This window comes from Neopelma chrysocephalum, unplaced genomic scaffold (genome assembly GCF_003984885.1).
Source record: "Neopelma chrysocephalum unplaced genomic scaffold, ASM398488v2 Primary Assembly neopelma1_23b, whole genome shotgun sequence".
NCBI classification, from domain to species: Eukaryota; Metazoa; Chordata; class Aves; order Passeriformes; family Pipridae; genus Neopelma; species Neopelma chrysocephalum.
The window spans coordinates 668,592-694,951 of record NW_020897692.1 but is presented as its reverse complement, the minus strand read 5'-3'; the positions used below and the strand labels follow the sequence as shown (position 1 = coordinate 694,951).

The following is a 26,360-nucleotide window of genomic DNA, read 5'->3' as shown; positions in this document are numbered from 1 at the left end:
GAAAAGAAAAGAAAAGAAAAGAAAAGAAAAGAAAAGAAAAGAAAAGAGAAAAGACCCACTAATACAATTAATGAAAAAGAATACTAAGTACTAAAAGACTTTACAAATGCACAACAAAATTAATACATGTAAATTTAAAAGTGCTAGAATGCTTCTGAATAAAAAAGCACGATAATGCTAGCACTTCAAATAAATGCTATGTTTTTAATACATTTAAAATTACTATATATTAAAATGCATAGTTGCCACAGTCTTTTGGTTTAATTTATTTATAAATAAAGACATAGCCTTTAATTCTGCAAACTCTCACATATTTATTTAACTTTTTTCCAGCCTAAATTAGGCACATAACAAAGCCTCCTAAGCTAGAAATGTAGTTCTCTTGCAAATGAGAGAAATATTAAGTCAGAGGTAACGACTTCTAGGCAGTGAGTATAAATAGTATTTTTATTCTAAAATTAGATTTTTCGAAAAAATATTTGTTTCTCACAGTTTGGCAATAACAGGTGCAAAAAAAAGTCCAAATAAGAAAAAGTACACTAAGGAAAAAGAAATACATTACAAGTGAGGTTTTTTTTCAACTTCAACCACCTGGTGGGTAGTTTATGCACAACAGTTTATATACACTTATGCGAAATTGCCACTATGTCTATCAGTAGGCTTGCGGATGTTCTCATTATCGAACTGTAAAATCCTTTAAAAAATTCCATTAAGGTTTTGCTGCAGGGACACCAGTGACAATGAATTCTCCATGTATGATGAAAATTAATGCCTTCAGAAGAAGGCCATTTACTGACAGCATACCTGGATATAATAGCCTGTTTTTATTCTTTTTCACATTAATAGTATTTCCACTAAAAAAAAAAGGCCACTTTGTTCCAACTGGCAAAAGCAAACAGATGTCTTTTATAGTAGTGTGTTATGTAATGTGGGTAAAAAGGGAAGCACAGGTCAACATAAATATATACACATATATGTAAATACTTATCAACATATAACTCCATTCCATCTGTGTTCTGTGATTACCAGGACATGGGCTAGCCTTATCCTCAGAGCTGTGCCATACTACAAGCTGAGGAGATGGAGCATAATACCATATTGATGTATGGCACATGGCTACATGGCTTCCAGACCAGAGTGGGTATATCAATGAATGGCTCAGATTTAGTTCTAACTTGCCCATTGGTTTCTAACAGTTTAAGCAGATCAGCCTTGCTGATTTCTCACCTATTTCATCTTTTCTCATGTCCTTCATCTTGTCTATAGTGAGATTCTTCTCTTCCAACTTGGACAGGACCGATGGTGGTAACACTGAGAACTGCCTCAAAGGGCTGACCCAGCCCCACAGTCGCTTGTCAATAACTTTGCTGAGATTCAGTAGTCGATATGTCATCGCAGGCCAACGTTTCCTAAGGGCAATCTCAAAAAGAGCTCGAACAATACGAGCTGCATTCTGGAACGTGAAAAAGAAAAAAAAAAGCAAAATTGTTGTAATTCTCGCAAGTATTCTTTGTAAAATGAAAAGGATCCCATAGACTCATCTTTGACAAACTGTAACAATACTTTTTCTCTCCAAACTTCTTTCAAACATTTTTGAAAACTATTTTTTCCATCACTATCTAGTGGCAGAACTACCTCATGATTGCCTTTAGAAACCATGAAAGGAAACATGAGCAACCAATTAAAGTTGTAGTGTCAGGTCTGCCAGAGAATTTTGATTATGGTTATGCTAACATTACGGAGTTTTCAGTTTATTGCATCTCAATCACTTTTGAAACAAATTCACTTACTGTACCCCCTACATAATATTATACACCTGCAAACTCACTTTATGTGGAAATTCAACTTATAGATTTTTTTCAGTTATACTTCCATAACAGCATCCCATTTCACACTGAATTTCACAAAATTTGCACAGAAGCTTAACAATAGTGACTTTCTAAAAAAAAAAAAGTTACCATATTCTGAGACTCTTGTATAACTAAACTGTATAAATCTGCTTTGGACTTGGAAAACTAATTATTAACATAAGTTTGAATGAGGTCAGTCTTATCCTGAAAACCTAAATTATGATATTCCTTTCATAAACTTTTCAAGCTATATTATGAAACTGTGTGTTTTTTTTCTTCCCCTACCGGTACTATGTCTGGACTAGGAATTATGTTCTTGATTCATTGAATAGAATCATTCCCTGCTGGCTCTGCTAAGCCAACGGGAATAAAAAATAGAAAATTATTTGGTCATGATAGGAAGCATATGTTACTAAAGAAACACATTCCTCTTAGAAAGAATGAATAATTTTCTTAATAGTCACTATCCAAGTAAAAAAAAATTCACAATTTGTAGCACTGGTTCCACAAATACAATTTACGGAGATCTGAGAAGACCATGTTGTCTCACTAAAAATGCTATAAATGAAACAGACAAATAAAAGCAACTGCCTTGAAAGCAAAGACTAAAATAATGATACTGAAAATCATTTTGCTGTGCAAATACCAGAATTTTTATGATGTGCATAATCAATTCAAAATTTTCTCATTTATACCCATACAGTGCTACAAAATGCAAACATTTCTGAAGAAGGTTATGCTAATATGAAAATGTTGCTGAAGAACATGTACAGTTTTGAATATTTAGATCTCATCTTTAGCAAAACCTAAATGCAATTTTTCAACTAATTCTTTCCAAAGCTGTTTTGCAAGGATGAGAAAAAAATGATTCTGTTAAACTTGTTGCTGACTGTTAAAACAAAAAAAATAAAGAGAGACAGACATTGGATGGGCAAAAAGGTCAAACTTTATAATCAATTTTATTATTGTCGCACATCTTGGATTGTCTACGAGCATTTTGTCACGTTGAATTCTCAGGGATCCAGAATTCTAAACTTTCAAGGAACACCCCTTTCTTTCTAAGATGGTCTCCTGTTGTGTAAGCAAGTAGCTCATCTTATGTCATCTTATTAGACCTCTGTGTCATGTCCTCTTGTGTACATGTTCATGTAGTAACTATTGCTGTGTAACAATCAATCATTCAGGTGTCAAATCAAGCCAACCAACAAATGTATAGACTGGTTTGTAAATCTGCATGATTACATCTAGCAATAAAACTATAATAGCACATCTTTCTTGTGTAAACCAAGGTATGTGAATCAAATACAAATTATGTTTTCCAGAACAAAGTATAAATGTAGCCAAAACATAAAAATAGATTACAACAGTTTTTCACATTTAGAAGAAAACACACGAAGTTAAGAACATAATTTTTGTGCAATCACAGTTAGAGCTACTAAATATAATAAGGGGTAATACAAACAAAAAGAACATTCATAATTAACAAAAAATGCCCTAGTCTCCCAAGGTAGCTTTTTGCAAAACTTTTCTACTTAAGTATTATACTACACATGCTCTGATTGTCACATAAACTTGCATAAAAATGCACAAAAAGATGCAGATCAGGGCCTACTTATATAATTGTAAATGTTTGGGAGAATAAAAACAGTAGAAGACAGCAACAGCTATGTAAAAAATACTATTTTTACCTGTGCAACATACGCAGAATCTGAAATAAGTGAGAAGCTATCCATCTCCCCTCTGCTAATGTATGTTTGAAGGAGGATATTAATTTTTCCATAATTGTTTTCCACACCTCCTGGAGCAGGAAGTTCACAGAAATCATTCAGTAAGGTATCTAGCTCTTCTATTTCTTCTTCTCTTACCTAAAACACAATTATACATTATGAAGAGGCTGAAGCAATTTGATAAAAATTTTTACACTGAAATCAAATTTGCCTTATAATAGTTACATTACTTTTAAATGGAATCTCTAGTTTTAAGAAAGTAAAACAAGAAGAAAAAAAGCAGCAAACCCACATCTTCCACAATGTAGCTAATAGGCCATAATTGAAACTATCTTAATAGGGACACAATTACATTTTGTTATTCATCACCATCTATTAAGGTTGCCATTGACATACAAAAATTTGATATGCCACAAAAATTGAATCTTCTGACCTTACCATCCTTCATCTGATGAGATTTCATTTTTTATTTGACCAGAGTAAAACCTCTGTCCATCTAGATTAGGGCAATCTTGAATTAACATTAAATGTACTCATTACAGTTACATAGTTAGCATGTGGCATAATAAATTTTTAAACTCAAAACTGTGAAGTACTATGATTCATCATATCAGAATTTTCACTGTTAATAAGATTAAGTCTTAATATGAGTAAAGAAATATTATTATCTATGGTTTGAATAATGCATAACATATCACATTCTAACTGATGACCCTTACATGGCAAAACTAGCATAAATCTACATATTCTTTGATTTACTGATAGTCTGTTAGTGTGAAACTTATTTAAAGAGGGTAAATGTTTGGTCCCTGCAGGGAATCATCTGAAAGTAATTTTCATTTGGACCTGACTACCTGACATACCAAAGACCCTAAGACAATTGGGTTAAAATCCCCAACTATCCAGTCACTCGTCCCATGGGAAAGAAAGAGATGAAGTACAAAACCATCATAGATGATTCCAGTGTCAGGGGAATACTATGCTCTGCTTATAACAGTATTTTTGATAATTTTTTTCTACTCTTGCATAGCACAGTACAGGTCAAATCCGGATCTGTATTTCAGCTACTAGTGAGTTACCTATCTCAAAATGCAGAATTTTTTAAAGGCAGTATGGAGACATGACTAATATTACCAAAAGCCACAATTTGTATCACACAGAGGGGGAAATCCCGAGTTATTCTTATGAAAACCAGTTACTAGTTTTTAAACATTCAGAGACGCACAGCAAATGAATCACAAAAATCTGGAAATGATGGTGCACTGATACCATACCATACAAATCTGAGAAAGCAAACTGGAAAAACTACGTTTTAGTCAAAAAGCATCACTACTAACTTTATTACAAATATAGAAACACAACACATTTTCCATATGCTTTTCCTTTAAATATTAAATTATGCTAAATTTAGACATAGCAAAGCAATATCACTATCATAAAAAAAAGCCCTTCTAGCTTGGAAAATGTTCCACATACGATTGTGAAACCTCACTGCTTATTATCTTCTATAATAGAAGAGATTAAAGCAAAATAGAATTTCTCCATTAGATAAAGAGATGGTAATACTCAGACAATGTGTGCAAATATGTAAATATGTAGATGGTGAGGGATTCACACTGCCAGTTCACAGAGCCGGGTGAATGAGAGCCAACTCTGATCTGAAAGTTGTATAATTGTGGTAAAATGGCAATGAGCCCAAGCTAACAAACCCTGTGGAGTCTGGCTTTTACCTCTATGAGATGGAAGCATGGGCAAACAAGCTCATGCCAGCTTGTAACGTATTGTCTTGTGTTCTACCCACAAAAATAAGGTAAAAAGGGAGGTTGGAATTGAACTGAGTACAATAGCACAGTAATCTTCTAGGCTGCACAAAATCTGTTATGACAACTTTCTAGATTTCAAATTTGAATTTAATTTATAAGAATTTATCATTCTGCCAATCTAATATTGTTCTCTGCATGAAATATATCACAAAGTTAACTTCACTGAGTCCTGCCTCATTCCTGATAAAGCAAATTGTTCAGGGAGACATCTAACAATGCTTTAAACTTCAAACAGAAAAACTATCTCATCCCTGGGCACACTATTCCTATGGACACTTAGCTTCACCTGTTAATAATTGAGGAGCTGAGAAGTTCTTAAAAGCATTGGAAAGAAATTCTCAAAGATCCATAGTTATTTATTAAATGTGCACTATCATTCAGGCTGAGCTACATAAAACTTTGAGTTAGAGCATATTACGCCTACTTAGAAAACATTTTATAATGGTGCTTAATATTTAACAAAATTTGTGTTTGTAGACAATATTTATGGAGTAAGTACTACAGAAGTGTCTAGTTCCAAGACATTCTTTAACTTTACCTTTATCTGTTCAAATTCTTCAGCTTTTGATACTATAGCAAGAATATCACCTTCTGTTTTATGAGCATCAAACAATTCATTGAAAGTCTATTAAAAATAAAAAGAATTGATTTAATACTGAAAATAAAAATATACATACAGCACAAAACAAAGAAACATAAACAAAAATTTAAAAAGACATATAAAGTTAAAATTTAAGTTATTGGAAGACCTGAATGATGCAATTTCAACAGAAACAATGTGGAATTGTTGAAAGAATGACTTTTCAGCAGTTTCAGAAAAACAGTCCCTAGAAACTTGGCCACCCCAAAATCAAGAGACATGCAATGTGGCCACTTAAAAAAAAAGTCTAGAACATATCTGAGTGAATAAATATGTGAGACTAATTATACATAGTGACATTAAACAGTTAAAAATTAGTAATGCTGAGTCTTAAACTTTTATTCAAGAAAATTACATATTTGCTACAAAGGAAAGGTTTTAAGATGCATGTGTACATCAAATCAAGTTTTCAATACTACAAAATTTTGTACATGTTTACAACACAGTCTGATTACAGTGCCAAAAGCTGTTTAAGGTTGGCAACCACAGAAGCTTGTCTGTTATCAGACACTATACTTCAATGTGCTATCATGTACTAATGGTTGCACACACTATGGATATCAAAATGTTCCTTATAATTCTCCTAAAAGAATTGAAAAAGACTACAGAAATTTCGAATTTCACTTCACAACAAGTCTAATTTTTCAGTATTCCTTGATATTTAATTTCTTTTTCCTATTTCCTCTCTCCCTATTTCAGTAAATATGATTTGAAAACACGGTGAACAAAATCAGCTATATATTCTGTAATATCTAACAACTATTTTAGGTATACATACAAAAAGAAGGAAAAAAACCCCAGAAACAGAACATGATCTTTTACCTCTATAGTATTGTATTTAATATAGTAGTGGCTGGCAGTTCTGCCTAAATCTGTCGAAGAAAAAAAGCCAGTTCGTTCTTCAAAGCGAATCATGCGGGCTTTGTCCAGTTTTCTGCCGACTTCAATTACCAATTGTTCTCTGTGCTTTTCTAGACCTGGATCCATCTAGATATGAAACAGACATATGTATCTGCATTTTTAAAAAGTGTTAAATAAATAATTTTATTGAGATAATCCAATCACACAAAGTTAGAAATCAGATAAAAGAAAGGTAAAGTTACTGAGTCGAGATTTTCCTGAGATCTCACTAATAACAGTTACATTGACATTATTGACCAAAAACTATATGTATGGGAGAAAATTATCAGAATAATATTTCTTTTGCAATCCTTTGAGACTATCAATACAACGTAGACCAATATTACTTATGAAATAGTAGCATAATTATGAAATAAATTTACACTGAAATTTTTGAAAGAAGTTTTAATGGAAACATATTCTTCATTAAATTATCACTACTGTATCACTTCGCAAAAACGTGCCACCTTATGACATCTTCTGTTTATGAAAATGGTTGATGGTATATCTTGCCTGGTTAGTTGACAAAAGGATGGCTTTAGTTGTATCCTTAAACTGTATCCTTTAGTTGTATCCTATAGATTAAGCTTCAAATTGAATAGTTTAAATATTTACTAGCAAAAAACCTCTAACATCCCCAAGAGCTTTGGATATGTCAACTGGGATATTCTAATTATTGAGTTACAGACATACAGTAACATTCGTGTTAAGAATACACAAGGAGTTTGCTGTGCCCAACGTCATTTCTATTCATATCAAAGTTCAGGTATTTGGACATTTTGTCCAAGTAATAGTGCACATTATCTCGTTAGGACATAAAACTCCCATCTGAGTGCGACTGCTGTATAATTGTGTGTTTCCACATCATGTGCCTGGAATGCCCACACTGACAGGGATGAGTAAAAAGGGATTCACAGTCATGTTAACCCTCTGGAATATGTGCACCTAAGATATGGCTCTAATTAGACAAGCAATGTTAGTCACCAAATTTGAAAAGACTGAAACTCTATTCTAGTCTGCAGACAGCATTCTTACGTCAAGGCTTGTATATAGTTCAGATTTTCTACAGAGTAAGTTACACCTGCCCTCTTGGTAAACCTGCAACAGAGATATATGACCAAGATGGCAAAAAGGAGCAGGCTTGAAGAACTGTTATGCCTTGGCTGTTCTGGTTTTCACTGGGCCAGGATTCCGTTTAATCTTCGTGCTGAAGTGCTTCATCTCACGGTCAGTGAAGCTGCAGACAAACATAGGCATCTCTAAAAAGCAGCTGCAAGGCTAGCTCCTAATATTCTGTCTTTGCCAGTTACTCTGAAGCTGTTTCTCCTTAGTTATGGCTTGCCTTAGTTTCAAGTCAAAAGCTAAGATGGCAAAGGTCTAGACTGCTTTTCTCAATAGTAAGTCATGCATTGAGGTCAGATTTCAGAGCAGAGGTGGTCAAAAAAAGAATGATCCAGATGCCAGGTGTTTAACACTTATTTCTTAAAACTATGGAGGGGAAAAAAATAAAAAAAAAAAATCAAGACACTCCCTTACTCTTTTGGCAGTCCAAATTACCTGCCAATCTTTTGTCTTTAACGATAAACTAACATTTTTTACAAATAAAAAGTTTTAACTTTAAAGGAGATGTCACCAACTTGAAAACACTGTGAAACAATATTTGAGTCTAGAGAATCCATGGTTAGCAACCTTCTCGTTGAACTTGCATAATTAGAAATCCCACAAAGTAAAAGATCCAGCCTAGAACAGTTTTTACTCTCAAAATGAGCCTTGGCATGTCCACAGTAAGAAACCAAGCAGGTCTGGAGTATACATAAGGAAATTTAAGAATGCATGATAAAGTACATGACAATTCATCATGAATGAATTATTATCCACATTGTTTTCTCTAGCTTACTGAGAGAAATGTTGGGCACACACTCCTCTAACTTTTATAGGTGTTCTAAACAAAAGGCTTATGGGAATGAAAAGCTTTACTTAACTGTGGGAACACCAAAGAGTGGAACCAAAAAGAGGAGAAAATAGACAAAAGGGTTTACTTTAAAAAAGCAGATACCTTTTCTTTGGAACCCTAGAAGTATGAGAAAATACTACAGGCTTCACTAACACAACATTTGCATTTGTTCCACTTTTTCCTTCTACTCTTTGTTTCCTCTTGCTGCTCATCATGAATTTTGGCCATTTTCACAAATCAGCGAAAGGCATTATTTGTACTTCTGGCAAACAACTTGAAAAATCACAAATCAAAGCTGTGGACCTGCAGTAGTCTACTCCTGGGAGAATGTGTCAGTGCATGGCAGGTGCACATGTGCCCTCGTCTCCCTGTGCAGCACAAAACACCTTATCACGTGGACAGGCCGGACCTTTGGTGCTCTGAAATAATTACTGGATGTGGTGAATGACAGTGGAAAGGGAAAGGAGAATGAGTTTGCATCATCTCAGCCCCATCAAACAACTGAGAAGTGTGATCCATGATGGATATATAGATTCTGAATGGATAATGCTGGTTGGCACACTGCAATATTACTAAAAAACAATAAGATACTAATTGTGAAAATTAAATACCTATAACCAGAACAGAAGGCACAAAATGGTCTAATTGAGCAAATCCTTGGTTATGCCTGCACCTGGCACTATAGCATCCTCACATTATCTATAAAATAGTAGCTTTGAAATTTAAAACTGGTTTATCTAGAAAATAAGGGGATTGGCATTGGTTTTATTCCTACATGAAAGAGTAACACTTCATATTGATATAATTTGTTACTGCCTTAACATAAAAATAAGAATGTCTAGTATTAGCACATCAAATCAAAAGGGGTAGAAAGAAGGTCAGTAGCAGAAAATGACAAGTGCTGGCAGTCTCTACTTTCTCAGCAGCTGAATAAAAGCACAACAGGAAGGGAAGGAGGAGTAACTCTTCTTCGTTGTTTTTTAAATTTATAAAAAATATTTCTGTTAGTGTTTTATTACTTTTTTCACTGGTTATTACCAACATGCTTATATTTCTTTTAATCTAAAATTCGATAGTGAAAAAAAAGGAATTTATAGTAATGGGACAACAACATTCACAGCAAATCAATTTTTGTTTTTCATTTATCTGTGACTTTGTGGTCTGTGTTATATACCGTTATATTAACATATGGTAATGTACTATACAGCTTTTTATAGAAAACAGATTTGAGATGAACAGAGGTACAAAGGTGTCTGCAGAAGCTTAAGCAATAGCCCCCCTACTTCCACCGCAGCTTTCACTATCAGAAACAAAAGATATAAAAAAACCTCTCTTCTGACATTTACTTCTACATGCTAAAAAACTGCTGCTCACAATGTCAAGACAAATTATGAAGTCACAAAGGAGATTCATGACGTGAAATAAACTGCAGTTACCATTCAGTTGTGAGTTTGACCATATCCAACTATGTTAACAATTAATGTTTATAAATAGCTGTACAAAAAAAAAAGTAACAATATTTAGATAATCTGTAAACTATTAAACCTCCTAAAAATTACACATAATGAAAATAAATTGGGAAAAAAAACCTTATGTAACTGTGCTCTGATTCATATCACTGCATGGAACACTTCTAAATAAACAAAAAAAATTCAAAACAAAGTAATAAAAAATCTTATAATTAATAAATCCCAAGAAAGAAAATATTGCACAATTAAAAATGTCATTTTATAGTTTATAAGATGCCATGTCATGAAACATTCTAAAATGAAAGCTGACAGGGGTGGAGGGAAATCAAGCAACTAAAAAATGCTTTCTTTTATCATTTATATCTAGCCTACAAAACTGAAACACTGAAAACAGGCTAAGTTACAGTAACTGACTGATAAGAATGAATGGTGTTCTTTGGAGCATAACTTGACCAGTTAAAATGTATTTTTATGTGAACAGAAGGGGCCTCATAATTCAGGGTAAAAAACACTGCTACAGAAAATATCTTCCTTTTTCTAAGCACTTTAAAAGAATTGCTGATGTCAGGTTAAGTAGAAATAGCAAATATTTATCCTCACATCAGGGAAGGATTACAGACCCAGAACAGGCTACAGACTTTTTTAAAAATGCATTTTATACCTGATAAGCTTTGTGACTGATGCCATATACTAATGGATTTGCTCTCATCCGTACATAAAGGTAAGTGTAACTTATCCACTTTACTGCTTCTTCCACATTAGTTACTGTACCAAGAGCAATCTGGAAGTAGGAAAAGAGACAAAATTAAGTTTCTATGTTACAGTTGCACATAAGTATTTGGCTGAAAACACACAGAATTCAGAGTAGTAGCACTAGATTAAAGGAAGTGTCAGGATGTTTCCAACTTAAATAATTTTGAAATAATCATAAGACAATAACTTCAATCATTCATGCATCTTTATCTTATGAACATCTAATAACATGGCATTCTTTGACATAATAATATAGATACAGTAACTATAAATGATCTTTCCTACATCACTTATGATTTTTACAATTAAAAGATGATACTGAGCAAGCTTGTTATAAAAAAAAAGACAAACAAAACTAAACAATTCTTTAGTCAATATGGCCAATGCAATTTTAAGAAAAGTACTTTAAAGAAAAACATTACATTTAAAAGATTGATTTCTTCATAACAATGTGAAAGCATTATCTGGTCCAGGTCCTAAACAAAATGATACCAAGAATCTTTAGGATTTTTCTTCATCATGTCTTTTGCATGGCAATCTATACATAGTTTCTAAAAACAGTTGTCTCCTTTTGTATCTGGCAAATTAAACATACGTCTTTTTTATGTGAAAACATAACCACATTGAACAGATAATATGCACATATATATACACACGTTTATTCATATTTCAAGGTTAAATCAGGTATAACAAACCCATTTTTTTACTGACTTTTTTTTGTGAATTCAATACTTTAATCACCAAATTATTGACCACACACACTTTTACTTAATAACTTCAGCTCTATTTTGTATTGGCTACAGTCATGAGAAGCATTTCACCACTTAAATCCAGGTAACCTGATTTTACCAGGAGAATTTAACATTTTCTGCATGTCCCATGAACAAAACTTTTTTGGTTGTCACTCACTGTTTAAAACAAGCAAAATTCCCTCTTATCAAAGTTTTGTGATCCATTACCACATTTTTAAAGCTATTTTTGTTTTATTGGTGTTTGGATTTCATATAAATGTTCCACATGACTTGGCAAAAATTAAAAAAAAACAGCCTACGGAACTAAGTGAATACATATGCATGTTCAGATTAGAAGTATCTAGACCTTACTGATAATATTGAAATTCTTATTGAAATAACATAAATATCTATTGAAAAATAATAACTCAAGCCAAATCTGCCTTGAGTTAAAATAACTTCAATCCAGCAAAACCTTTTTGTTACTAATGACGAATAGCATGGAGTAACCCTAGGCTTTGTTTTACATATTTTTCAAGTGATATTTTGTTCTTCAAGTGCATAAGGAGGTTGGGGGAAGCCCCATTTCCCATTTTGTTTTCTCAGAGTATATACTACATCATGCAATGAAGTAGCTATAAAAGCATTTAGTTCTTCATAGATTACTACAGGGAAATCATTGAACACAGCCCACAGGTTACTATTACTCAATTTGTACCCAGGTTATTTTCAACATTTGGCTTCTTTCCATGACTCAAATATCTTCCAGTACACAACTTGAAATAGTAACAACATAGAACTTGAAATAGTGTAACAACGTAGTCAAATAGTAGCATTTTCAACAATCACTTTCACAATCGTGAAAACTTAATATTCTCATTACTAAGGACAGTGAAGTCTGATGATTAAAAAAAATAAACACCTCACTTTTTTTGCCTCATTTGTTCAAATACCTCATTCTATTGCTATTCTATTCTAATTAATTATTTTCATAAGTTAAAAGCAAAATTGATGGAAAAAAGTGGTTGAGAAATACAATTGTGTTTCAGACAATACGCAGATACAAAAAACCTCAGAGCAATTTCTAAATATTTGCTGCCATCTAGTGTTCAAGTAAAGTTCTTATGGACTAAAACTTTATCCTTTGTTAAAACAGCATGAATGATGGAAGTTCCCAACATTTCCTCAACCATGTAACAGGCATTTAGATACAGATGGAATAATCAATTAGTAGAAATATTTACTATATTGACATTGTATTGTCTGATTGTACCAGTTGTCATAAAATGCTTTTTATTTTTCACTGTTCAAATACAAATAAATGTACTATATTAATTCAATTCACTGTGTAATTTTAAATGAAAACAATAATCAGCATCACAAAATTTCAACTAATTGTTCCATGGCTGATGTTGCCATCACTGAGCATTCATTAAATATTTTTTTCCCACAAATGCTATGCCCCACACTTTATCAAGTTGAATTATATTGATTTTTAAAAAAGTTTAAACAGATATAAGTACCATGGCTTTTGGGGGGGTAGTTTTTGAAAAAATGATGTTTTTTATTTCTGATATTTCTATACAGATTAGAAAAAGCACATAAAAATGCTACTGATAACATATTGAATTTATCATATAACAATATACTGTCCTTTTAAAATATAGATATGTCTTTTTTATAAATTCAACGTGGCCTCAATAATTGAGTCAGATTACACAAAGAAAAATTTTTATATATGAATCAAGTATTTGTTGTTAACCCAAGAGAGCAAGGAAACTTTCTAACAACCTAATAAGCAATTTTCTGTTTGCTTTGGAAACCAGTGTATTTTGAACTGCTATTTCAGCATCTGAAGTGACTGTGGTCTTATTCCTGTACAGTTTTTGAAATAATTTCTTAATGTTACTAGAATTGTCCCAAGTGGGACAGAATCTCCCGTGCTTCGCCCCATACCCAGATTAGCCATTCAGTCACCCAGCTCCTGAATGATTTACTTAGGAAGGGCTCTGAAGAAATTCTTCATCTCTTTTGAGAACCCACTCTTTCAAGGCAAAATATAGATTAAGAGGTTTGTCCAAACTAAACAAGTCACCGCTTTCTACGTTCCGGTCTTCAGAACAAAACCATAAGCACGTGCAAGTAAAGGCACACACACTGGGGAAGGCATCTCTACTGTCCAGCACTGCAAATCATTTTCTAACCTCTCTGGGGAAAGAAGTCATCCCAGCAACAAGCTGGAGTCCAGCTGTGGATGTCTGGGAGGGCTCTATCGGGTGGAAATGATTAGGGAAGGAATGGTGACCTGCATTGTATGAGCTATTGATGATAGTTCCCAGATAAGTTAAGGTTTATGGTCTAATTAAACCACATCCCCTGCATCTTATCTTTCTTCCTGTATTTCCAGAAAATACAGCCATAGGTATTTTCTGTTTGCCAGCTGGTCAACTGACCCAGAGCTCACTCCTCTCAACTAAGTACCCTAACTATTTATTTTATTCCTTTTTACACTCCATTATGCCCAGTAGAAGAACTTCAGCAAAAAAAGGAAAAGGGCATCTCCACGCCTGTGCAGATCATCACCGACCATTTACTCTTCTGCTAATTTTTAGCAGAAAAAATCCACAAATCTGAACCAGAACTCAGATCTGCAGGAGAGAATTCTCGGTGGATTGATGTGCTGACATACACATTCAAGGTCTTAATTTTGGTGTCAACTCAATGAAGTTGTGAGTATTTCAGGTTTACCCACTCTGTAGCTCTCTTAAGAGCAAGGCCAGCATGCTATCTCTGAGGTTAGATAACAGCAAATGCTGAAGGGCAAAAGGTGGCAATGAGGAACAAGCAACACATAAAGTTATCCCAAATTCTTAAACTGTTACATTTCAAAGTCTTTAGTTAAAGGGGTTGCCTTTGCATTTGATATCCTTCAATGGATTTTTATTCCATTTCTGGACAGTTTTTTAACTATTCTTTTTAGATACAGCTCCCTGCAGAGGGTTCCATAGTCTAACCACCCAGCTGACATCCTTTTGTGTTTTCTAAACTTGCTCATCCCAGCCAATATTTCCTTGTTCTTGTCCCAGAAGAGATGCGATCTTTTGCCATATCATTCATTACTTCAAAAAACTGTCATATAATCTTGATTTGCCTTTGTTCTCGCCTAAAGCATGCAGTAAAACTGGTGTGCTCCTTTCACAGAAGCTGATTCCTTTGCCCATCCTCTCCGAAAATTTTCCACTTCTAGGAAATTCATTTTGAAATGGGGATTAGAAATACTGCAATTTTTTTGCACTCCTGCGAAATTTTCTCTCCTGTGCAACATAAACCTAAGTACAATATTCAGGGCTCTTGATTCCACTTAGCAATTGTGTGGGTGGGATTATATATTGTATTACCTCAAATATCTGAATCATTCTTATCATCTACCTATTTCTGCCAAGAGACCTGGCCTAGATAAAAGCAGTTTCATATTCTTGTGGAAACATAGAGTCTTCCCATAGTTTCAACTGCTGCCTTCATTTTACTAGCCCTTCTTTCAGCTACTGGTACATTCATAATAAACTAAGAGTTTAAATAATTCAGCAGTACTTTTGGCCTTTAATTTGTTTCTCTTTACAACTAGAGCATAAGCATTCAGATTTCCTAACTGACTTGTAATAAAAGCAGATTCTGCTCCTACAATATGTTGTTTTATTATACATAAGTGCAGATTTCCTGGTGCTAACAAGGCTCTGTTACGGAAAAGATGACAGTGGTCATCAGCATACTCTCTTTATTTCTGTATCAAATCAGTCAATAAACATATATTTTGTGTCCACATTGTGCTATTGTTACTGTCAAAGGGACAGAAGATGACCAAAACTGAATGTGCTTCCTAAGACTATCTATTGATAAATAAAATGGCATGTTTTAAAATGTGGGGTTTTTTCCAGAATGCTGTAGCCCCTTGGAATAGTCATCTCCAGATAAACATAACAATTTCTGAACCACCTGTATACTTCTCAGACAATTCCACTAACTTAGATCAAATCAGCATATACAGAAGATTAGACTGACTCCAATTATAAGGAAATGATGAAGTTACTTTCCAAAAAATGCTAAACCAATAGCTCCTTGTAAGTGCTTAAAGTTTTGTTCTTCAGTAATCTGGCAGGCACTAATTTTTCCTGCGTGTTATGACAGAAGAATAAGTAACATAACACATATCAGATAACAAAAAAATGTTGGTTTCATGCCTTTGTTATTCTATTGTATTCCATTGCTACTAACAATTCTACTTCATTCTACTAACAATCATTTATCATGATTAAGAAAATTCTGTCTGCATCATCTGCTGCTGTAACTGCACAGCAACTATGGAATCTTCTGTAATTCAAAGCCTTGAGTACACTGTTTTTTTCAGATAACACTAGAATTATATAAAACCTGAAAAAAAAAATTGTCTAAACTAGTTTGTCCGTTTTCTGCACTTTTCGTCATACTACAAATCCTGTGGTAGAAGTGCTGCACTTAGAAGTAATTTTTATTATACTGTACATCACATATTTCCTATATATCTCTTTGACTGGATAAGTTTAGGTGACTACCTACTACGAAATGGAATGATTATTCTATTCTACTATTTTTTTCTTATTTTGTTCTACTATTTTAATAAAGCAGGAGGATTAACTTCTTAATTTTACACCTTCAATGTAACCAAGTTGTTTCTGCAGTGTCTTGTAGCAATAGCTTTCAGAGAACTACTCAATTACTGTAAAAAGTTACTAAATTTCTATTGAGATTTCCTCTGTTCCTGGAAAGAGGTTCAGTAACTTGCACATATTTCAAAATAAACTCCTCAGTTGAAATATGTACTCCCCAGAAAAATAAATCCTTCCCCTTTTAGGTAAAAACCTAAATAAAGCTTCATGAGTAAGATTGCTTTTACTGTTGTCAGTCTCATCTAAAAATGCTGCAACTAATTGTTTTTCATTTGGACATTTACTGTTTTATAATTGCTGTTAACATTACTATTCTAAGCTCACAGAGCCATTCCTCCCTTGAATGTTTCGCTTTTTTATGCCTTTTTTCCCTCTTCCTTAAGTATCCATTTGGCCAAACTCACCTGATGAAAGGGAAGGGTATTTACCTTTCCAAGTCTCAATGATTACTTTTTTTAACAGTATTTAAGCTAGATGAGTACTTATTATTAAATGCAGGGAAAAGAGGGGAAAATAAAGAGAAGATGCTACCACCTTTGAAAACTTCTGTTGAAATCACGAACCTGAGATAAATTAAGATAGTTTTATACCCTAACAACCAACCAGTGTTGGTTGTTCAACCTTCAGTGTTATTTTTTTGGTCCTAACTGCACCAAAGTCAATGCTAGCAGCATTTTGGCACTTTAATTTTCTATCCAGTACAGCAACATATTGAAATAAACAAGATACAATCGGACATTTGCTAAACTATATTTTGTTAAGACATACTAAGTACTTCCTGTAAAATAAATACCTTGGACTTAAAATACCTTCACAGTAGAAGGAAGGAAGGGAAGAAGAATCCTGAAGTGTAATTATAACCAAATATGTAAAAAACAACAAAAAACCCAAAACAAAAAAACCCCCAAACCACAAAACCAACCAACCAAACAAAACAACAAAAACCCAACACAACAACAAAAAAAAAAAGTCAACTTTCTGGCCCTGCTGGACAATATGTGCATTTTGAAATTACAGCTCAGATCAGAGGAACATGCTCCCCATTAAAAACCTCTATCTCTCTACAGAATATTACACATTGAAAATTAATAGCTTACATCTCATACTTTATCAGCTAAGCATTCTCAGTGAGACGAATGGAATAGGATTGGTACTCTTGTTTCAACAAGTCAAATCTTCAATTCCTCATATACAATCACATCTTTCATACCATCACTTACTATAAAAATTTTCAGCATAGAATAAAATCAAACTTCCTGCATGTCCTCTACTGTTAGAAGACAGACTGTTCCAGATCTTACATTTCAGGCAGCCTTATTTATGAGCAGGATGATTAATTCTTGTATTGCCATTGGTCAAAATTATCTTTTTTTCTTTTTCTTATTTACTTCTTGTGCCAGCTAGTTATAGAGAGCTGTTGTACCGCCTTTGAAAATTTCTTTTGCTAAACTAACCAGCAAGATTTTTTACGTTATCTCAGTAAAGTATTTTCCAAACAAAAGCCAGCTTTTATGCTGGAGCTCTTGAAATTCCTGATATAAGACAGGTGGGCACACCTGCACATCTACACACCTTTTAAGACTGTTTGAGCAATACAGATGAAGCCTGAAAGAAAAATAGAATATAGCTATTCCATGTGCTTTTCACAGTATGTCAATCATAGAGATCTTCTCTGACCCAGTTCACAACAGGGACTTATTATTTTACTGTCTTTGTAATGCTTCACTAACTTGAAGGCCTTCTGTGAAACAGGAGGACTAAATTTCTAATATTAAAAAAATAAAAAGGTAGAAAAATCCTTTGCTATGAAGGAAAGACTGTCCCACTCTTGTTTCCTCATCTACTTTGTCTATCTCAAGAAAATGAACAAAGCTTTTCTATGAAATCTGGTTAGATTCTTTCCTCCTTAAAAGGTACAGATCTCTCTCTCCTGACTTATCAGGGTGCTGAACAATAACACAGGTAATTCTGGCCTTCAAAACCAACAAATCTTTAGGATTTAAATTATTACTGCTAATGTGTAAATTGCTATTATGCAATTTTAAATAACTGAATATCCATCCAGTTCCCCTTAGAGAACATTCAGAGGTGTCTATCTCCAGGTTCATAAGTGTTGTCAGAAAGAAAGGATTGAGAGCAGTACATCTGACCATGGCATGTATGCCTTCCATTTATTTTTCCTCTTTTCTTTGAGGTAGAAAGAGAAATTGGAAAATTGCAAATGTCTCCTTTTAATTACATTTGTGTGTCATGTTCTGGGGGAGATCAATTTCTCTCTCCCTCCTTGTTCTCAGACCATTCCAGGGCCTTGAGGTACAGAGGGGGAGCTGTGAACACAGACAGGTGGCAATATTTTCATTCCCCTACATTTGTGTGTGGGAATACTTGGAATACAGTTAAACCTTACTCTGTGTTTGGTGTATGACTGTACCTGGGCAGAGATTTTTCCCGTTAACAGGAACTGAAGAAACAACTTAAAAGAAAAAAATCAAACAGCCAAAACCATGAATGATCAAACTCTGTGATTTGTAAAGAATCAAGGAATGAATCTCAACCTGTATCAATTTCTGCTCATTTTCAGAATATTCTCTTAAAATGATTATTTATGACTCAATAATGCATAGACTTCAAAGTCATGAAAAGCTAAAATAAACAAATATTTACGAATTATGCACATAAAATAATCAAGCATCTTAAAAAGACTATTCCTAATAGACCAAATACATCTTTCAAAGGGATAATCAGTTTTATGTCACTGGACATCTCAGTTTAGCTGAACTGCTTGACTTTAACTGAAAAAATGTCCAGTGCCTTTGAAAAAAGAGTTCAAGCCAAGTACATTATTGTTCCTGTACTGCAGTCAAATATATGAATTTGTTTATATACAGAAAGATAGGCTGTAATTTTTTGTGGATTTTAATTTGCAGTTAGGCAGAATGCTTACTAAATTGTAATGCAGCACTTCTGATTAAAAGGTAAATGTTGTGTTTCTACAATTTTATCTTAATGGTATTTTGACCCACCCATCCTGCTTTGAATACCTACTGCCTTTTGTAAAAGGCCCCACATTTGCACATATGTAACAGTTCACTCCTCTTAATCGTACACACCTATGGACTAACAGTAATAAAATATATACAATGGAAATTTTATTAAGTGTGAAAATATGGCATTTTTGTTTCAAATAATGTCAACCCTTTAAAGTTTGCTAGTTTCTCTAAATGAATCAAAGGTTACCTCTGCATTTAAGTTGTCTGCAAGGCTTTCAAGAAACTGGCTTTCAATTGGATTCTGCTGAGTAAGAAGAGTCAGGTAATGACTGAGTTTATCATGAGTTGTAATAATGATGCCTTCTCCAAATTTGTCAAACTGAGGCCGTCCAGCTCGACCAAATATCTGCATGACATCTAAAATTCCAAGGTCAACAAAGGAGCCTCTTTTTGCAGCATATATTTGTGTTCCCTGGTTGAGGAAAAGTTAATAAAAATTAACATAAATACACATGAATATAATCCTGATGAGCTGAATACTGAAATTAGGCAAATACAGCATGATTTCAGAAGTGTACTTTAACTAATCCTTTCCTAATCTTTGATATATTTAAATCTTTACTATACAAACTAGACTCCCACTGGAGAGAATCAGTTTAATGAGATATAAATAACATTTCGAGTCAATCGACATTTCCCCTCCAGGTCTGAAACTCACAATAAAGATCTTGCTACCTATATGCCTTTACAGGTTTTTTTTAAAAAGACAACCTGTTTGCAGAGTAGGGAAAACTCTTACCTTAATAACAACAGCATGAGCAGGCAGATTGACACCCCAAGCGAGTGTAGCTGTACAAACTAGGACTTTGATGTGTCCATTAGAAAACAAGTTCTCAACCAAACTTCTGTCTTGCCGCAGCATTCCTGCGTGATGAATACTAAATCCATCTGGAAACAGCTCGCGCAACTGCTTATTTCTGGATCTCTGTACCTAGAGTGGACAAGAAAAATAATTAAATTCACTTCCAATTACAGCACAAGAAGTATTGTATTAAAAAATTACAGGGAAAAAACTGAATATTATTGTAAGTCATAAGAAAGAAACTATTCCTATCATGTCAGACTTTTCATCAACACCAATATATCAGAGTTTTATATAAATGAATTTTTCTACGTTTATTTTCCAAAGAATATGCATAATTGTTTAAAAGATTGTAAAAAACTGTAAGAAGTTTAATCCTTGTACTAAAGTATTACTTCACTGAAATAGAGATCCAAGTTTACTGATAGTGAGTAACACTGAAACTGAGAACTCATGTATCACTTTTCCCTAAAAGCAATTCTTTCAGACTCTGCAGGCAGCTAGTACAGGCTTAAGGCAGCAGGCCACACACTATACTTTACCAGCCATTGCATCAGTGCAGCACAGTGGAATCAAACTCTTCATCCACCCCTCGTTTTTACCTTCCTCATGCATAGGAGGCTGGGATCTAAGTCTGCAAAACCTCAAGTCCTCCAGCCTCCCACAGGGTATGAGGTCTGTGAGTATTATTTCTGGGTGCTGGCTTTATCGTGCTTCACCTGAACTGAACACTGACCCCAAGTTATGAAAAATTAATTTCCCTGATTTGCCACAAACAATTTGCCACATTTTCCTCCCATCTCTTCCACATTCCTAGCTGCTGCACTCACTGCCTCCTAAAATTGATTGCTGCTAAATATGACACCAGGAGGGTTGTGGTAATGGTGACTCTAATACTTCTCTAAACCAGATTTCTTTGTCAGCAGAGAATCTCCACTTTTCCATAGATCACAGGAAGGTTAAGTAGTCTTTGACTCTCACTGTATTTTCAGCCCTGTATATTATAGTGAATTAATTCCAAATAAATTCAGATTATTATTATTGTTGTTGTTGATATTATCATATCTTCACATTTACCAGTACCTGACACACAGCCACTGAAAAGTTGATTTATGGGATACAGAGCGGGTAAAGCAAAGCAAAATATGGTTCACAGTGCTGGCATGCTGCCAAACATGAACAATAAATCTCTGCAAACACAGAAATAAATAGGGAGATGAGAATGCAATTATAAAGGAGGACATGAAAAAAAAATATTATAGGAAAAACACATTTCTCAGTTTCTCAATTATCTAGCTTCTCAATATCTGATCTTTCCTGCTTTAGCAGTAATTATTTACTATTCATTTAAAGAAAATCAAACTCAGCTTTTAAACTACACATGACTTCTTGGCAAATTTAATTAACTGCTGTAGTGCTTGAAAATGAATAAATAAGAAACTGAGAAAGTGGTTCTGCAGTTCATGAAGCTTACTCTTTAAGAGGTAACAAATGGAAACAAGTATTTCATAAAGAACGCAGATGCACCAAAGTTTGCATTTATTGATTATCAATAAGGAAACTCACAGAAGACTGTGGAAAATTCACTGAGAATACCTGTGACTCAGAAATTTGGATTGATCTTGATTACATTTGGAATGTGGTGTAAGCATTTAACAATGTAATTAGCTTTTGTCTTAAATAAAGTAAATCTTTCTATGTGATTAATTACACTTTAAATATTTAAATATTTAAATATTGAAAAAGTCAAATCTTGCTCTCAAATCTCCACAATTTAAAAATTGCATACCTTTGTTTGTAGCTTGATTGATTATGTTGTTTAATGTGATTGAAATACAGGGCAATACACTGATGGAAAAATAAGAATACTAAAATTGTGTACTATATATAAAAGGAAACTGTATTTGTAAATGGTTTTAGGAAGTACAGTTTCACCAATTTGAGAGAAAGGAACTTGTGAATAAAGGCAAAAGGAAGAGAAAGGAGAAGAGTTTGTGACAGAAAACATTAATATAACATATTTACTTACAAGCTTAAGATTAACCAACTGTTTAAAAATATGTAGGTACACCTAAATCCATTTAGTTGCATTTAGAAAGAATATCCACATAATTCTAAAATCTATCACATATTCTAAAACAACATATTTGAAATATTTAATATGCGCAGGTTTTGTTTGTTCATTTATTGAATCTATGTAGTGCCAGACTTCCAGGTTACACATTAACTGGCTTAGAAATACATGAAATATTTTTTTTCAAAACAGAAGATGATGAACTTTTTTTTAATAAAAAAACACAGCCCACTTCTGACACAGAAAAAAAATGGCACAGAAATAAAATTACTAATTATTCTGCATGATTCTATTAACTGCACAGAAATCAAATTAATTTTCTTTCCATAAATTTGTGGTCGCTTTAAATTACTAAGATACAAGGCAAGTTAGTTCAAGAACAATGACATAATCCAATTTTATAAAGCTACACTTGAGAAAATAAAATAAAAACATAAATCCCATATCTCACTGATGGCTTGAAAGACTGCTCACACAGTATATCCTTTAATGGCAACATATTTGCAAATAAACCTTTTAAGCCCTTGTGGCAATGAATTGCAGGGTTATTCTATTAAATCTGGATGTTAATGGTTGCAGAGACAACAAAACTAACAACTACTAAATAAAGGAAGTAAACTATAAAAAGTTATACTGCTTCCCCTTTTCTATTACAGACTAAAAGGTTTTGCTTAAAATTTATACAAAATGTTACTAAGTGCCTCAGGTGTATGCAGAAGTTGTTATTATGAGGTCTAGCACTGGTCTCCAGATTAGAATTGATTTTCTTTCCCCTCCCTTATTGCTCAAGAGGGCTGCAGATTTATGACCTTTGCTTACGAGTGTGCGTGCATCTAAAACAGTATGTGTTAAATAAATTCCTAGTTTAACTTGCTGCCACCTATATTTCTCCTTTAAATGTCTTGAATTTCTTGCATTTTTTGATTGACACTATAAAAATGTCACAATTAGACATAGAAAAATGTCCTGCTTAATTTTAATGAGAAATGATGCATACATAGAAGAAAAAAAAATTAATCAAACTTTAGGGTATTTCAGCCAAAGACTTACAAAAGACAACACCCTTCCTTACCCTTTTCATGCATCTGGTATCACAAATGTATCAAAAGAACTATAAGCTGCATGCTTTTTGTCTGAAATACTGATACTGTGAACCAAAGAAAGAAATTTTTAACAGGCCTATAGATACCTTTTTTCTTATTGTATATAAAAAGGAAGTAAAAAAGACTAATAAAACTTGATTATGAGAAGCAGCTGCCAATAAATTACTTCTTTATAAGTGACACATGAATTTATGTCTTTTTTATAGATCTCCAGTTGCTACACTTTTCTAGGACAGATAAAGTACATAACCACTAATTACGAGGATTTTTTTTGGTGTAAATTATTTTTCCTTCTGCTTCCTAATTTTGAAGATATTGTTTGCAATTTTGAATGTTGGTAGTTTTTCCTACTAACAACAGTTTTTGACTGATGCATTTTCTTTCAATAACAGAAATTGGCACAGTCTATTCTAGCATTTTTCTCACAATCTCCCTACTATAGCAAAACTTCATGCTTGTGACCATAGGATTCAATCATTTTAATTTCCTTTCTGTTGAGTTCACAATAGGGCAGCACTTGCTGTTTGTTCAGAATGCACCATTATATTTGTTCACTGGTTTGAGCAATTCTGAGCAATTTACTCCCATCCTTCATTCTCTGTACTGTCCTGACACCCTGCAAAGTACTAGCTCTTAATTTTGAGGCCTCATTAGCCTCATTTGATGAGTGTTGGTGCTCAGACAGCACAGACACCACAGACACCTAAACCAAAGAAATTAAGGTATCTTTTGCTGCATCCTTCAATGAAGAGTAGTTTTAATTGTACTACTGCTGTGTGATGAATACAATTCAATTATATCCAAAATAACTGAGCTGTAACTTTCCTGAAGACATCAAAAAATGTAATTTGTAGGTTGAACTTCTAAACTGTTTTAAGTCCCAACAAGACAAAAGCCTCCTCTGCCTTATTCATGTTAATAATACTGCTGAATCTGCTCTGCTGGTTCATTTGAAAAATACTGATTGCCTTTCAAAGGTTATGAGATCAAGGTAAGATGGAAGAAGTTGCCCATCTACTCTGGAAGTAAAGGCCAACTGGGAAAGGGAAGTTGAAGAGTCCATCCATGGGTTTATTTCTGTTCCTTAAATATAAAATCTAGGTCTCAGAGAAATGGAAAGAAATGATCAAAGGACTGCATGATCATTCACAATTTTTGATCTTCAGAATCTACTACATTCATATTGCCTAATTATTTATCTACATATGTAAAAGTTGTATTATTTTATTTCCAACTGCTGTTTCAAAGGGGCAAGACCAAAACTTAGATAGTGTAAATAAAATCATAAGACGGTTTTTTTTTAATTTAAATATGAATTCAAAATATAATAATTTCTTGCTACAGGGGAAAAAACATGAGACTCCTCAATATGCAGTTAGAGCAAGTACATGAAGCTTAGACAAAATACTAACCCATAAAAGATAAGCAGTAGCCCTATCTAACAGTTTATCAAAAAACTGAACATGAAGAAATACAGATTGGAATCCAAAGGGAGAAAAAAGGAATGTATTTGAGCTACAGTGATTTTACCTGAAGACTCTTTTATGAAGTAGAATTGCCATTTGTATAATTCCACTTGTACTGTCTACATAATAACTAAGCTATTAGTAGCTGTTTCTAGGACAAGGATGAAGTGGCATGTTATGGGGTTGTAGTAGTTTAGTCTAGGCCTTCCTTGGTGACCAGTTTGTAACCAAGGAAGTGCCCTGATTTACCCGGTATTTCCTACGATTTTTACATAAGCCAGGGCATAAGAAGAAAGGAGGAGAGGCCTTCGCCCCTCTTTCCTTCTGGCGGCTTTAAAGGTGCGGGTTTCCCTGCTGTTGTGTCTGTCGTGTTGGGGAGTGAGGCCTGGTAAGGCCTTGCCAACCTTGGGAGACGGAGGTTACTGGCAGTCGTTCCAGCGCGACTTTCTGTTGTCCCAAGGAGAGGAGTTAGATATTCTTTTGTTAATTCTTTTAGTTGCTAGATCTTGGGCTATTGATTGTGTATATTCTCATTTTGATTCACAAAGAAAGGAAATGTAAGGCAAAATTTCTGGCACATTTTTTCCAATGGCCTGGTCTTATCACAGATGCTAACCTATTTATTCCACAAAGCTGTGTTTCATCCAGTTGGCACCTTAGGGACTGATGACTACCAGTTCAAGAAGGGGCTGGTAAACTGTACAGAAACGTCTTGCCTTATTCAGTGTGTTTGTTTTACAGTACACTGTTACATCATAGCAGCCCCACCTTTTTTTACTGAAAAAGTTACATGGTGCTTAGAGAATGAAATATTCCAAGGGAAGACGAAGAGTAGCAATCAGATTAAAAACCTTGAACATGAGGTAAACATTTAATCTGTGATTCCTCAGATCTCTAATCAATAAATCATAAGATAGAAGTGTTTACAAACCTCACTGGTAAGAGAAGCTATGAAATTTAGTGTAGTTTTTAAAATGTTACATTTTCGAGCCAGTCAGACTAGCTAAGAATGAAAGAATCATGAATGCAAGTCTGACCGTGTACAAATGATGGATTTACAAGTCATGGAGGATGCGGACATAGTTTCAGATTAACTCAATCCCTAGCTGTTATAAAGCAAAAAAAGGAACTATTTGTATAGAAAATACATTACCTCAACTTGAGCCAAAATTTTAGAACATAGACCAAAGTATCCTAACATTTCACTTTAAGCCAGATTGTGGTACCTGTCTTAAAACTGAATGGATTACTGATTCTCAGATAAAAGGGTTTAAGAACAAAAAATACCTCTAGCAGTAGGTTTAGATAGAAAGGA

At 33.8% G+C, this 26,360-nt stretch overlaps 1 protein-coding gene across 2 annotated transcripts in view; it reads right to left on the bottom strand.

Moving 5' to 3' along the window:
* Window positions 1-26,360, bottom strand: part of ASCC3 (activating signal cointegrator 1 complex subunit 3) — a 267,886-nt gene that overhangs the window by 82,233 nt on the left and 159,293 nt on the right. For both annotated transcript variants that reach the window (XM_027694522.1, XM_027694514.1), the window contains exons 15-21: window positions 20,340-20,531; window positions 19,788-20,012; window positions 11,025-11,144; window positions 6,863-7,027; window positions 5,939-6,025; window positions 3,539-3,715; window positions 1,228-1,453 (exon numbers count right to left, since the gene is read on the bottom strand). In XM_027694522.1, coding sequence (XP_027550323.1) covers window positions 1,228-1,453; window positions 3,539-3,715; window positions 5,939-6,025; window positions 6,863-7,027; window positions 11,025-11,144; window positions 19,788-20,012; window positions 20,340-20,531 — 1,192 coding nt within the window. The remainder of the gene's footprint in view (window positions 1-1,227; window positions 1,454-3,538; window positions 3,716-5,938; window positions 6,026-6,862; window positions 7,028-11,024; window positions 11,145-19,787; window positions 20,013-20,339; window positions 20,532-26,360) is intronic.